This window comes from Biomphalaria glabrata, chromosome 6 (assembly GCF_947242115.1).
Source record: "Biomphalaria glabrata chromosome 6, xgBioGlab47.1, whole genome shotgun sequence".
Classification (NCBI taxonomy): Eukaryota; Metazoa; Mollusca; class Gastropoda; family Planorbidae; genus Biomphalaria; species Biomphalaria glabrata.
Genome location: NC_074716.1, coordinates 5919702 through 5932890, shown reverse-complemented (window position 1 = coordinate 5932890; position 13189 = coordinate 5919702). Strand labels below are relative to the sequence as shown.

At 36.0% G+C, this 13189-nt stretch overlaps 1 protein-coding gene across 2 annotated transcripts; it reads right to left on the bottom strand.

Annotated features, from left to right (window-relative positions):
• Positions 1–204: 204 nt before the first annotated feature.
• On the bottom strand, positions 205–10780 carry LOC106058250 (mannose-binding protein C-like). Of its 2 annotated transcripts, none has more exons than XM_056033214.1 (3): positions 10676–10780; positions 7072–7180; positions 205–739 (listed from the first exon to the last, which is right to left on the bottom strand). In XM_056033214.1, exons 2-3 carry the CDS (start codon positions 7130–7132, stop codon positions 243–245), a joined length of 558 nt encoding a protein of 185 aa, XP_055889189.1. In that variant the 5' UTR covers positions 7133–7180; positions 10676–10780; the 3' UTR covers positions 205–242. The 2 variants fall into 2 exon arrangements, with proteins under 2 accessions (XP_055889189.1, XP_055889188.1); XM_056033213.1 differs by lacking the exon at positions 10676–10780 and adding an exon at positions 8284–8319.
• Between the last annotated feature and the right edge of the window lie 2409 nt (positions 10781–13189).

The following is a 13189-nucleotide window of genomic DNA, read 5'->3' as shown; positions in this document are numbered from 1 at the left end:
CAACTAATTGCTAAGGTCCCCTCACCGTCACCATAGAAACACACACACACACACGCGCGCAATTACAGCACTCTGCTGACTACAATACCCTAGCATTTTAGGCGAGCTTTTCTGACTCAGGCCCAACTAGAAAGGTGGGGGAAACCCAGACTAGTATTAAACTTTAATATATAAAAATAACTTGTAAAAGGACGAAAAAACACATTATATCTTAGAATTTATTTGTTTTTATTTGCATCATTCTATTGTGCGATCTCTAGGATCTCTGGGATCTCTAGGATCTCTGGGATCTCTGGGATCTCTTCCTGAACTACATCAAACTCGCAGAGAACATTGTGGGAGATTGACGCTCTGTTGCATGGCGTATCATTCACCCTGCCTTCTTTACTACCGTTTAACTCTAGACAGTCTTCTACTCCGCCATAATTATTGGGCTCTCTGTTAACCCAATTGAAAATATGTATGAATGCTCCAGTTCGTTGACTAAAAAATACGCCGTCTTTCTTGGCATCAGTGCCAGCGATAAAGATTCTGCGCAAGTTAGTAGAAGACGCGTACTTTTCAATTAATCCAAGCTCTTCGGCTGTATCGATCTCTGCTGGGTAGCCTCCTCCGTTCTGAGAGCACCACTTGCTGGCTTCGGTGTAACTGACAAATTTAGCCTTAGAGATGTAGTAGACTTTATTAATTCCATTCATTGGGGGATATGCCTTAGGGATGTCCAGACTCTCTTGAATAACTGTAACGGAAAAATTGGCATTGTTACACACATGAATTCTGTTTGTAATTAACGTTTTAATAGTGAAATTCAAATCTGCCAAAAATTTTAATTTTCCCCGGTAGTTAAACAATGCTCTATATCTAATATGTAAAGCAGAAAGTAAAGCGTATGTATGTATGTATGTATGTATGTATGTATGTATGTATGTATGTATGTATGTCCCGAATAAAAATCAAAACTTGACATAAATATTCCTTAGATCATAGCGGAGACCAAAGTGTATCTTTAATGTACCTCTTAATCTCGGAGGGGCCTTAAAAATAAAAATAATCACTATTATTGAACGCAACGTTTTAACAAATCTGTTAAACCTGTTTTCACAATATTGTTATAACTCTGCCATGCGAACTGCCCTCTAAGCTAGAAGGTGCGCACTTTGATAAACTAGACTGAGAAGGATGTCGACATTAGGAAGGGAGAGAGAACAATTTCCGCCTAAGTGAAAAGACTGTGACAGGGAAAGAAGTGACCAAGAATGAAAAGACCGGGGATGAAGTGACCGGAGATAAAGTTGCCAGGAATGAAATAGCCAGGGTTGAAGTGACCTGCGATGAAATGACCAGGGATGAAAGAACCGGGAACCCTCAGACACAAAAGACAATTTAATAGTATGCTTCAAATAAAGTATAAAAAAGCCTATATATATGTATTATATATATATATATATATATATATATATATATATATATATATCATGGGAGTAGCCAGGGGTGGGGGTTTGGGGTTCAAACGCCCCCCCCCCGGAATGAAATCCCCCCCCTCCCCAAGGGGGGGGATCGGAATTTAGTGAATGATTTTTTGCCTTGATTTTGTTTTTTTTAGGTGAGATTTTAATACTAAACAATCACTTGCCTCAGCACAACCAATAGGGTTTGAGTTTAAAACCCCCTATCAGGGGGGGGGTTCGAGTTTAAAAAACTCTACCAGGGGTTTTGAGTTTAAAACCCCCTACTAGGGGTTTTGAGTTTAAAACCCCCTTATTGGGGTTTTTGCAGTTAACTCCCCCTCTTCTATAAAACAAAACAAAACAAAAATGCAAACGAAAATCCCCTAATTCCAAGAGCACAGTTAAGGGAGATTTTGATTTTAAAACCCCCTCCAAAATTTACGATAAACCCCCTCTTCAATATAAAAAAAAAGCTAATTACGCACTCAAAATGTTATGAGCGTAGCTAAATGTGTTTTGACTTAGTTTTGAGTTTAAACCCCACTTCAGCGGGGTTTGAAGGTAACAAATACCCCTATTAATAATAAAAACAAAGCAAATTATAAACTCAAAATGTTATGAGTGTAGTCAAAGGAGTTTTGAGTTTAAACTCCCCTCCAGTGGAGTTTGAAGCTAAAAAGTACCTCTTCAATATAAATAAAAGCAAATTACTCACTCTAAAATCTATGAGCGTAGCCAAAGGGGTTTTGAGTTTAAACCTCCCGCCAGGGGGGTTTGAGGCTAAAAATTACATCTTCAGTGTAAGAAAAAAAGCAAATTACGCACTAAAAATGCTATGAGCGTTGCCAAAAGGGGTTTTGAGTTTGATGCTAAAAAATACCTCTTCAATATAAAAAAAAAAAGCAAATAACACACTAAAATTATTTGAGCGAAGCCAATCCAATAGGGGGTTTTGAGTTTAAACACCTCTTCTACAGATAGCGTTTTTTTAAAGTTTAAAACCTATCCAGATGGTTTTGAGTTTAAGATCCCCCTACAGAGCATTTTGAGGTGGAAAACCCCCAACAGATGATTTTGACGATAAAACTTCTCTTTTCGATATAAAATCTAAAGCAAACTACAGTCACTTAATTCCAATAGCGTATTTAAGAGAGGTTACACATTTTACCAGTGGCAGGGCCCCTAACACTAAATGTGGCTCAACAAAGATGGCTAAGACAGATTTTAAGAGTCAGTTATAGAGATCGGGTCTAAATCAAGAAAATCCTATGCCGAACTGGGAGTCGACCCTTTAGTAAGATTGTGAGAGAACGACGCATGAGGTTTGCGGGACATGTTCTCGGACAAAATGAATTACGCATAAGAAGAGTTGCAATGATATCCTAGTACAACTTGATGCCACTCATTTATTGAGGTCCTCATGGCAGGGGGAAGAGGCTTCAGACATTACCAGTGACAGATTTTTATGGAAACAGTTTGACTTCAAATGCTCCAAACGGCGCGGGAGGGTCTAAGTTAGTAAGAATAGCACATTAGGTTTTTGAAATAAAACTTTTTACTAGCAGGAAAATGCACTGTAGATACCTCAGAATATGCATTTTGTTGGCTTTCAATACCAGAAATTAATCCTAGCGCTCCCCCAGACCCCATTTCTAAAAATGGCGGGGAATCTACAATTTTATGGAAACAGCTTGACAGCTAATGCGCCAAACGGCGAGGGAGGGTCTAAGTCAGTAAGAATAGCACATTAAGTTTTTGAAATAAAACTTTTTAATAGCAGGAAAATGCACTGTAGATACCTCAGAATATGCATTTTGTTGGCTTTCAATATCAGAAATAGTGCTTGGCGGCGGGGCTTCGCCCCGGTCTGGGGGAGCTGCTAGCACTCCCCCAGACCCCCTTGCTAGTATTGGCGGGTAATCTACAATTTTTCCACTAACTTATGGAAGAACCTATTCTAGGGCACAATAAACGTCTTCCGAAAGAATGATGGGTCTGAATGCAATAAAGAATATGTACACACACACACACATAAATACATATAAAAAAAATTTCGCGGGGGGGGGGGGGGGGGTCGGGGGAAAAAAATCCCCCCCCCTCCGAAAAAAAATCCTGGCTACGCCCATGATATATATATATATATATATATATATATATATATATATATATATATATATATATATATATATATATATATATTTATGTAGCGCAAATTACGTAGCATCCAATAAGGCGTCTTGAATCATAGTAGAGACTAGGCTAGTAGAAGAGTTATATGTTAGAGACTAGGCTAGTAGAAGAGTTATATGTTAGAGACTAGGCTAGTAGAAGAGTTATATGTTAGAAACTAGGCTAGTAGAAGAGTTATATGTTAGAGACTAGGCTAGTAGAAGAGTTATATGTTAGAGACTAGGCTAGTAGAAGAGTTATATGTTAGAGACTAGGCTAGTAGAAGAGTTATATGTTAGAGACTAGGCTAGTAGAAGAGCTATATGTTAGAGACTAGGCTAGTACAAGAGTTATATGTTAGAGACTAGGCTAGTAGAAGAGTTATATGTTAGAGACTAGGCTAGTAGAAGAGTTATATGTTAGAGACTAGGCTAGTAGAAGAGTTATATGTTAGAGACTAGGCTAGTAGAAGAGTTATATGTTAGAGACTAGGCTAGTAGAAGAGTTATATGTTAGAGACTAGGCTAGTAGAAGAGTTATATGTTAGAGACTAGGCTAGTAGAAGAGTTATATGTTAGAGACTAGGCTAGTAGAAGAGTTATATGTTAGAGACTAGGCTAGTAGAAGAGTTATATGTTAGAGACTAGGCTAGTAGAAGAGTTATATTATAGAGACTAGGCTAGTAGAAGAGTTATATGTTAGAGACTAGGCTAGTAGAAGAGTTATATGTTAGAGACTAGGCTAGTAGAAGAGTTATATGTTAGAGACTAGGCTAGTAGAAGAGTTATATGTTAGAGACTAGGCTAGTAGAAGAGTTATATGTTAGAGACTAGGCTAGTAGAAGAGTTATATGTTAGAGACTAGGCTAGTAGAAGAGTTATATGTTAGAGACTAGGCTAGTAGAAGAGTTATATGTTAGAGACTAGGCTAGTAGAAGAGTTATATGTTAGAGACTAGGCTAGTAGAAGATTTATATGTTAGAGACTAGGCTAGTAGAAGAGTTATATGTTAGAGACTAGGCTAGTAGAAGAGTTATATGTTAGAGTATTGATCACATTTTGCACAATATGTTCTGTAAATATTTGTTTTATTCCTGTGTGAGCCCCCCCCCCCCCATTCATCGAAGACTGTAGGCGGCTGATCGTTTATTTACGCCGAGTGCGCATGCTCATTGTCTACACGTTAAATCTAATGCAAGCAATTACACACTGTAGTCCAGTTAATGTCGGACAGGAAGACTGGAACATCTATTAGCGGAGATACTTTATTCACAAAGCATTACTACGCCCATAATCATCTGTCAGATAGTTAATTTAGAATTTATTAAACTACTCAACATATGTAGGTCCAAAAGGCTTTATTGTATATATACTATAAATATAGATAGATAGATAGATAGATAGATAGATAGATAGATAGATAGATAGATAGATAGATAGATAGATAGATATTATTTAGATTTTATTATTTATATTGTTTATATATATATATATATATATATATATATATATATATAGATAGATAGATAGATAGATAGATAGATAGATAGATAGATAGATAGATAGATAGATAGATAGATAGATAGATAGATAGATAGATAGATAGATAGAGAAAGAGAGAGAGAAATATAGATATAGATATAGATAGATAGATAGATAGATAGATAGATAGATAGATAGATAGATAGATAGATAGATAGATAGATAGATAGATAGATAGACAGAGAGAGAGAGTGAAATATAGATATAAATATAGATATAGATAGATAGATAGATAGATAGACAATTAGATAGATAGATAGATAGATAGATAGATAGATAGATAGATAGATAGATAGATAGATAGATAGATAGATAGATAGATTTGAGAAGGAAATGCTCTCATTTGTGTATAGTACAAGCCAATACCACTGCTACATATTTGGTAAAGAAGTAACAGTTTACAACGCGTACAAACCTCTGGAGAAAATCTTCAAGAAACCTCTATTGTCAGCACCAATGAGAATACAGAAGATGCTAATGAGACTACAGTGGTATGATCTGAAAGTCTGTTACAGAAAAAGCAAGGAAATGTTTATCTCCAATACACTTTCTCGTGCACATCTACCAAATACTGATACACAGACATGTGAATTTACAGATGATTCGGTGCATATGATCTCTGTAACTGATTCGAAATACAGCAAAATTCAAGACTGTACAAGCAAAGAACTTTCAATGCTTCGGGAAGTAATTATGACTGGTTGCCAGACACAAGAAGCTAGACTCCAATTGAAGTCAGGCCATATTGGGACTCAAGAGACCAGTTATCAACTTTTGATGGAATTATATAAAAAGGTCTGAGAATAGTAAAGCCGCCAAGCTTACGTTAAAACATTTTTAATCTGATACATAAGTCTCACTTAGGAATAGTCAAGTGTAAGCAGAGAGGAGTTGTGTTTTGGCCAGGCATGAATGCAGACATTGAAGTGACAGTTAGGGATAGTAGCAAGTGAGCTAAACATCAGAATCAAAATGTGTCAGAACCGCTAATACCTAACCAAGGTACCAGACCTTTCATACTTTATGGTTGGATGTGATCTGTCTAGCTTTGGAAAAAGTATGTGCTTCTACTTGACTACTCCTAAAAGTTTATTGATGTCAAAGAACTGTCACAGGAAAGTACAACAGATATCATCGAAGCAATGAAGAATATATTCACATGCTTTGAAATACCTAGAAGATTAAGGTCAGGTAGGCCACGGTTCGCTTTAAGAGAATTCCTGAATTCTACATCAGATATCATCGAAGCTATGAAGACTATATTCACATGCTATGCAATACCTAGAAGATTAAGTTTAGATAGTGGGCCACAGTTCGCTTCAAGAGAATTCATTAATTTCTGTAAATCATACGGAATAGAGCATGAAATGTCAAGTCCTCATTTTCAGAGTTCAAATGGCGAGGTTGAAAGAGCTATTCAGACAATAAATAAACAAGAAAGACAAGCAAAGACAAATTTCTGTCTCTATTAGACTACAGAACTACTCCACTGAGTAATATTAATTTTTAGCCAGCACAATTATTCATGGTGAGCCGACCCAGAAATTTGTTAACTTTAAGCAAGAAAATATTCACACCTAAGACACCAGATCTCAAGGTGGTAAAGAAACACTTTGACTGCGAGAAAAAGTCTCAGAAACACTATTATGACAAGAGGAAACAGGTTACAATTATTATATAGATTAAAAATATGTATAGAGTATTATTACGTAACTCTTTTTCAAGCTATTAGGAAAGTCGCCCTGAATCTAGAAAATCGATCTTTTCTGATTCATAGCTAATAATTTTAATTTAAAAAAACGAGGAGAACCCTGTAAGGACGTGGCTCTGTGAAGCAGCACAATCCTGAACAGTCGAAATTCAGGCCGTGTATGTATACTAAATATGTAAGACACAAGTGGGTAGATATTTACCTCTGGCCGAAATGACATTTATTGCACTAAGCAATATGACTGCAAACGCTGAGACAGACATATTTGATCCTTCAAGACGTCAGTAAACAACAAAGTCACCGAATGTTCTCTAAAAAAAACATATAAATTAATTTTTACACTAAACAATATAATTAATATGAAACAAAAGTATACAAATATTCTTATTAACTCTTTCCCTTTGTAATTATTTTTCCACGTTTCGACGGAATTATAGTTTTTACTCATTAGTATTTCTCTCTCCTTCTCGTTTGTTATCAGAAAGTGTTTTATTTGGTCTAGAATTCAAGGGGAATGCATGCTTTTTTGATATAACAGAAAGTTACGTTTTTAAAATTAAACCTTAGTTTAATTTAAGGAGTTCAAATCAACGATGGTATCGTCAATCAGGAGAGAAAGAGTTAAACCAATATTTAGAAAAGAAATGCAATTTTTTTTGCTTTGCATGTTACTGATGCTCGTTCCTAGTTAAAGAAATTTACATTCAAGCCCAAACCCCCCAAAGGAAGACAGGGAATGGCAGGGTTGGAACCCGAGAGAATTAGATGAATTACAGAAATGGGAATCAAATTGGAGCATGTCTTTCCACCCAGAAAAATGTCAGTTATTAAAAGTAACAAAAAAAACTAAAACAAATTAATTCCACTTATCTTATTCATGGTAAACCAGTAACACAGACTAAAAACGCAAAATACCTAGGTGTTATAATAAATGAAAAACTGTCATGGGACCCCTAAACTCAAGAAAATATTAAGAAACTGGAAGAGACACAAAATAGAACTTTGAGATTTATAACAAACGAATATTCACATGTGATTAGAGTTACACCTTTAGTAAAACCATTAAATTTTGAAAGCTATTTAACGCTATTGGACCATGGAATGGGTTGCCTGAGCAAGCCAGGAAAACCAGTGACATGGCAGAGTTTAAGTCATTGGTTAATATGCATGACTAAATGCATGACGCTTATTACGTAATTATCTTCTTTTTTGAAGTAACGTCTTTATCATATAAGATAAGAGACCATCGAATAATAGTTTAGAGCGTATACCACACTACCAGGCAGCTATTATTATATATGTTATATTATTATAATTATTTTAAATACACTATTTCAAAATGAACTTTGAGAACATAACTTATTATGGAATAGCGAAATAGCGTTGCACCTTGTTTGTAAATGCTAAAACTTACGTATCACAATTGTTTCTAGTTGAAATCTTGTCAGCAGCTGTAAACTAAGACAAAAATCTCGCTATAAATAAGCCTCGAGTCGAAACAAAAAAGTTTAGATTTCCATATAATTAGTCATGGGCAAATCCACGATTTTTTTTAGGGGTTGTTTTGTGGAGGATTTTAGTCTCTCCCCCCACCATATATATGTGTGTGTGTTTGTGTGTGTGTGTACATAAATGATCTTTATTAAATCTGACCCTTCATTCTTTTGGAAGACGTTTATTGTACCCTAGAATAGTTTCTTCCTAAAGTTATTGAAAAACTGTAGACTCCCCAAGCTTATCAGTAGGAGGGATTTGGAGAACGCTGTGAGCTCTCACCGCCCTAGGCACTATTTCTGGTATTTAAAACAAAAACAAATGTATAATCTGAAGTATCTACAGTGCATTATCCTGCTATTAAAAAAATTTAGTTCAAAAACCTAATCTGCTTTTCTTACTTCGGACTTAGATCCACCCGCACAGTTCGGCGCATTGGGCATTGGGCGACAAGATGTCTCCACAAAATATGTCACTGGCAATGTCTGAAGCCTCTTCCCACCTGGTGTCCACTGCTCCAAGGTCCTCACCGAAAGTGTGGCGCCAGGTTATACTAGGATGTCCCTGTTTGCCTATTCTTAGCAAAGGCCTCCATGTCATCGCAACTCTTGTTATGCGTTATTTATTTTGTATGAGAACATGTCCCACAAACCTCATGCAAAGCTCTGTCACAACCTCACTAAGTGGTCGAATCCTAGTTCGGCATAGGATTTATTTGATTGAAACCCGATCTCTATAACTGACTTCAAAAATCCGTCCTAGCCATCTTTGTTGAGCCACATTTAAGTCTTTTTTCTAAATTGGCTGATGACTTCCATGATATTCACTGCACTTTATTAATGGAGCCTTGCGACTGGTAGAAATGTGTAACCTATCTTGGCTTGGCTCTTGGAATTTGGTGACTGTAGTTTGCTTTATATTTTATAAAAGGGAAGTTTTTCGTAAAAACCATCTGTTGGGGGTTTTTAAACTAAAAAATTCTAAAAGAAAATAAATAATTGTTAAACAAACTCAAAGCCCCTTTAGCTCATTTAATTTGATGACTATAGTTTGCTTTAGAATAATATTGATGAGGGTTTTAACCTTAAAACTATCTATAGGGGGATTTTAAACTCAAATCCATCTGGATGGGTTTTAAACTTAAAGCTTTCTGGAGGAGTGGAAATTAAACTAAAAAAAAAAAAACTCAACTTATCTATGCTCATAGATTTTTGAGTGTGTATTTTTCTTAATTTTTATATATTGAAGATGTGATTCTAGCTTCAAACCCCGCTGGATGGGGGTTTTAAACTCAACCCCCCCCCCCCATGGCTACGCTTAATAGAATTTTGAGTGTGTAATTTGCTTTTTTTATTTAAGAGGTGGTTTTTAGCTTCAAAAATCACTGGAGGGGGGTTTTAAACACAAAACCTTCTGGAGGGGTTTTAAACTCTGGAGGAGGGGAGTTTAAACTAAAAATAACTCTCGATGACTACGCTCATAGAACTTTGAGTGTGTAATTTGCTTTTTTTAACATAGAACATGTCGTTTTTTTGCTTCAAACCCCTCTGTAGAGGATTTTAAAATAGAATCTGGTGACTGATTATGCTTTAGTCTAATATTGAAAAGGTGGTTTTAAACACAAAATCCTCCCTTATCTATGCTCTTGGAATTTGGGAATTGTTATTTGCACGACTTTTCGTTTGTTTTAAAGAAGAGGGGGGCGTTAACCTCAAAACCCCTTGGAAGGCGATTTTAAACTTAACCCCCCCCCCCTTGGCTGCACTAAGGCAAGTGATGGTAAAATATAAAAATCTCACCTAAAATAGACAAAATCAAAGCAAAAAATCAGTCGCTAAATTCCTCCACACACCATCCTGGAGAGGGGGGTGAAGGGGGATTTCATCTCACGGGTGGGGGGGTCCGAAACCCCACAAACCCCCTGTCTCTCGCTTTGACTATTTAATCGGCGACGGTGACTATTGACAATACTGTTTGCTGTATCCGTCAAGAACAGTTTTACTTGGTAAGAAACCGTAGTTACTCTCTGATAGCAGGCGTGCAACATAATCCAGATCTACCACATAAATACAGCAATCTGAGAAGTTTGCAAGAATGTTAGTATTATAATTAAAATTTTTCATTTCAGGATCGAAAATTCTTATTAGGAAATAAAATTAATTGAAGTCCCTTTAACCGTGTCCACAGAGAGTGATAGACCTTGCCCTTTTAGTTGTTGATAGTAATATGACTTCGACAGATTATTCTGGAGATGTCAGGGTTTCTTGTACGGGTGTATTCGATGTACGTAACTAACAAGTAACAAGACCTACACATGTAACAAATAGAAATGACCAAGTCCAAACCGTTATACAAATACAGACGACGTCTAATATTGAAAATCCACAGTCGAGACTTTGTCAGTAATATCACGTTATGACTCTCAAATCATAACAACAACTAAATCTATTTACAAAGTTGTGACGTCTCTAAATGTCGCGTTCAAAGTCCGTCGACTGTGGTGCGACTCTATACAAAATACTAAGCGTCTCAAATGAGACATTTCCTGATGATGTGGCAGGTCTGCGGAAGTCAACACCTCTGTATTGTTGACATAAGTTAAGTCGCTAAATCTCTAAATTCTCTAATTCTAGCTTTTCATACACATCTTTTTTTATTCACTTTTATATACTTTTTTGAACGTTGTGGGATAGCACTTTTTGCGATGAAAATGACTATTGCGGTATATTCCATTTTTTTTCAATCGACAGTAAATCTGGGCGATTTCAATCCACCGTCTTGTCAGTCAAAAATAAGTTTGTCCAAGCATTATTACTCCTACTATTATTATTAATGTTGAAATGAACTCCCAAAGTCAAGCTCCGTTCGCTTGCTATATTTTATTATCTTTCTCTCCACACTGTCTCTCTGGCTGTGTCTCTCTCTTTCTCTGTCTCTTCATCTCTGTGTGTGTCTCTCTTTCTCTCTCTGTCTCTCTCTTTCTCTCTCTCTCTATCTCTTTCTCTCTCTACCATTCTCTGTCTCTCTCTTTCTTCCTCTCTGTATCTTTGTGTTTTTATCTCTCTTTCTCTCTCTGTCTCTCTCTTTCTCTGTGTGGCTCTCACTTTCTTTCACACTCTTTTGCTCTCTAACACTCTCTGTCCCTCTCTTTTTCTCTCTGTCTGTCTCTCTTGTCAAAAAAAAGACTAATTTCGCAAATAATGTTTTCTCATTTCTTTTTATAAAAACTCCAACATGCGAAGCCGAAGAAACTGAATCGCGAAGTAGTTTGGGACTCACTGTAGTTTACACAAGCTCTTCTAGTTTTTACAAAACTTATTTCAAGTCATTCTGTCTGTCAGTCTGGTACATTTTGTTGTACATGTTATTTTTAACACCCATCTCGTATCAAATTGAAACTTTACACGGTTATTAAATGTATCTAACAAAACATGGATCCATCAAAAAACTAACCAATAATTAAATTAATTTATTATTTTGTTTGGTATCGACGAAGGGAAAGAAATGCTACTAATTCAGGCTGTACATATGAAATTTCTCTCCTTATTAAGTTTTTTCTCCCATTTCCCAATCTGGGATCAAGTAGACATTTTGCATAATTAATAAATTTCATTTAAGTAAGCAGAAAAGGGAGCTAAACCCTGCCATTTGATATATAAGACAGTAGTTTGCGGTTCTTCCCTGGCGATAAGCTTTGTTTACAAAAATTCCCTAAAACTTTAAATTACTCTTGGGGCAGATAATGTAAAAGTCATCTCTTTCTGTACCCCATCGCTGACCTTTATGTTTCTTTTTATATTATTTCAATTTTTTTTTCTTTATACCGATTAGATCGGGCTGGACTCTGGGTTGGCTAAAGCGAAATTTTAAATCCCAGTCTTCGCCGGATTCCCAAATCGACTTTCTCTATTCGGAGACCAAGCAAGATATTTTTATTTTAAATCTGATTGAATTTTTGTTAAAAATCTTAACGCGACAGATGGACAGGTGTGCATAATGAGCTACAGACAAAACAAAGAAACAAAATAGCAATTATCTGGAGCCGATATGTAGATTGGCGTATATCGGGGGAGCTTAATATCCAGTTGAAACGTTTATCTTTTAAGAAATTACATTTTTTTTGCATTAATTTTGGAATCAAACATCCACCCACCATGATTTCAACTCTTACACAAAACACGAGAGCAGCTGTTTGATTGAATAATTTAATTTTCTGAATTTTCTGAATTCCCTATTAACGTCTGCTGGCTTAGTCATTCTTAACTCTGAGAAAACAGCTCTATTTATTTTTAGCAAGATTGTATTTTGTCTCAATGCTTATTAATTTTGCTTGATCTCCATCCATATCTCTGTAACAGGGGCGAACGGCTATATATTCATCTGGGCAAAAGCCCGGTGGACCGGTACCCAAATAAGCCGGTGGATCTGCCCAATGGGCCAATGACAATAAGTGCTCTAAATGTGATTGACATTCTATAACCTTTCATGAAAGAACTGTAGACACTTACTCTACTGAACATATTGTCTGGTAATAATAGAATCCCTTAGATCTATATCCATACAGATGGTCAGGGTTAGGTGAACAATCTTCTATATTAACTAAGCAATCTTGACAAACATCATAAGTTTTATATTTTGTATAGTCCTGTAGAAGTTCCATTAGATTTAAAATCAGTGTGAGAATCTATAAGGAGACGCTGAGTCTATGTATTAGTAACGATTTTCCGATTTTAAAAGGGATATTATTGTATACAGAAATTTTTAGAGCCACTGGTACAAGAAAAATGAATAACAATAAGCGTGTGTAATCAAATGTGGAATATAAA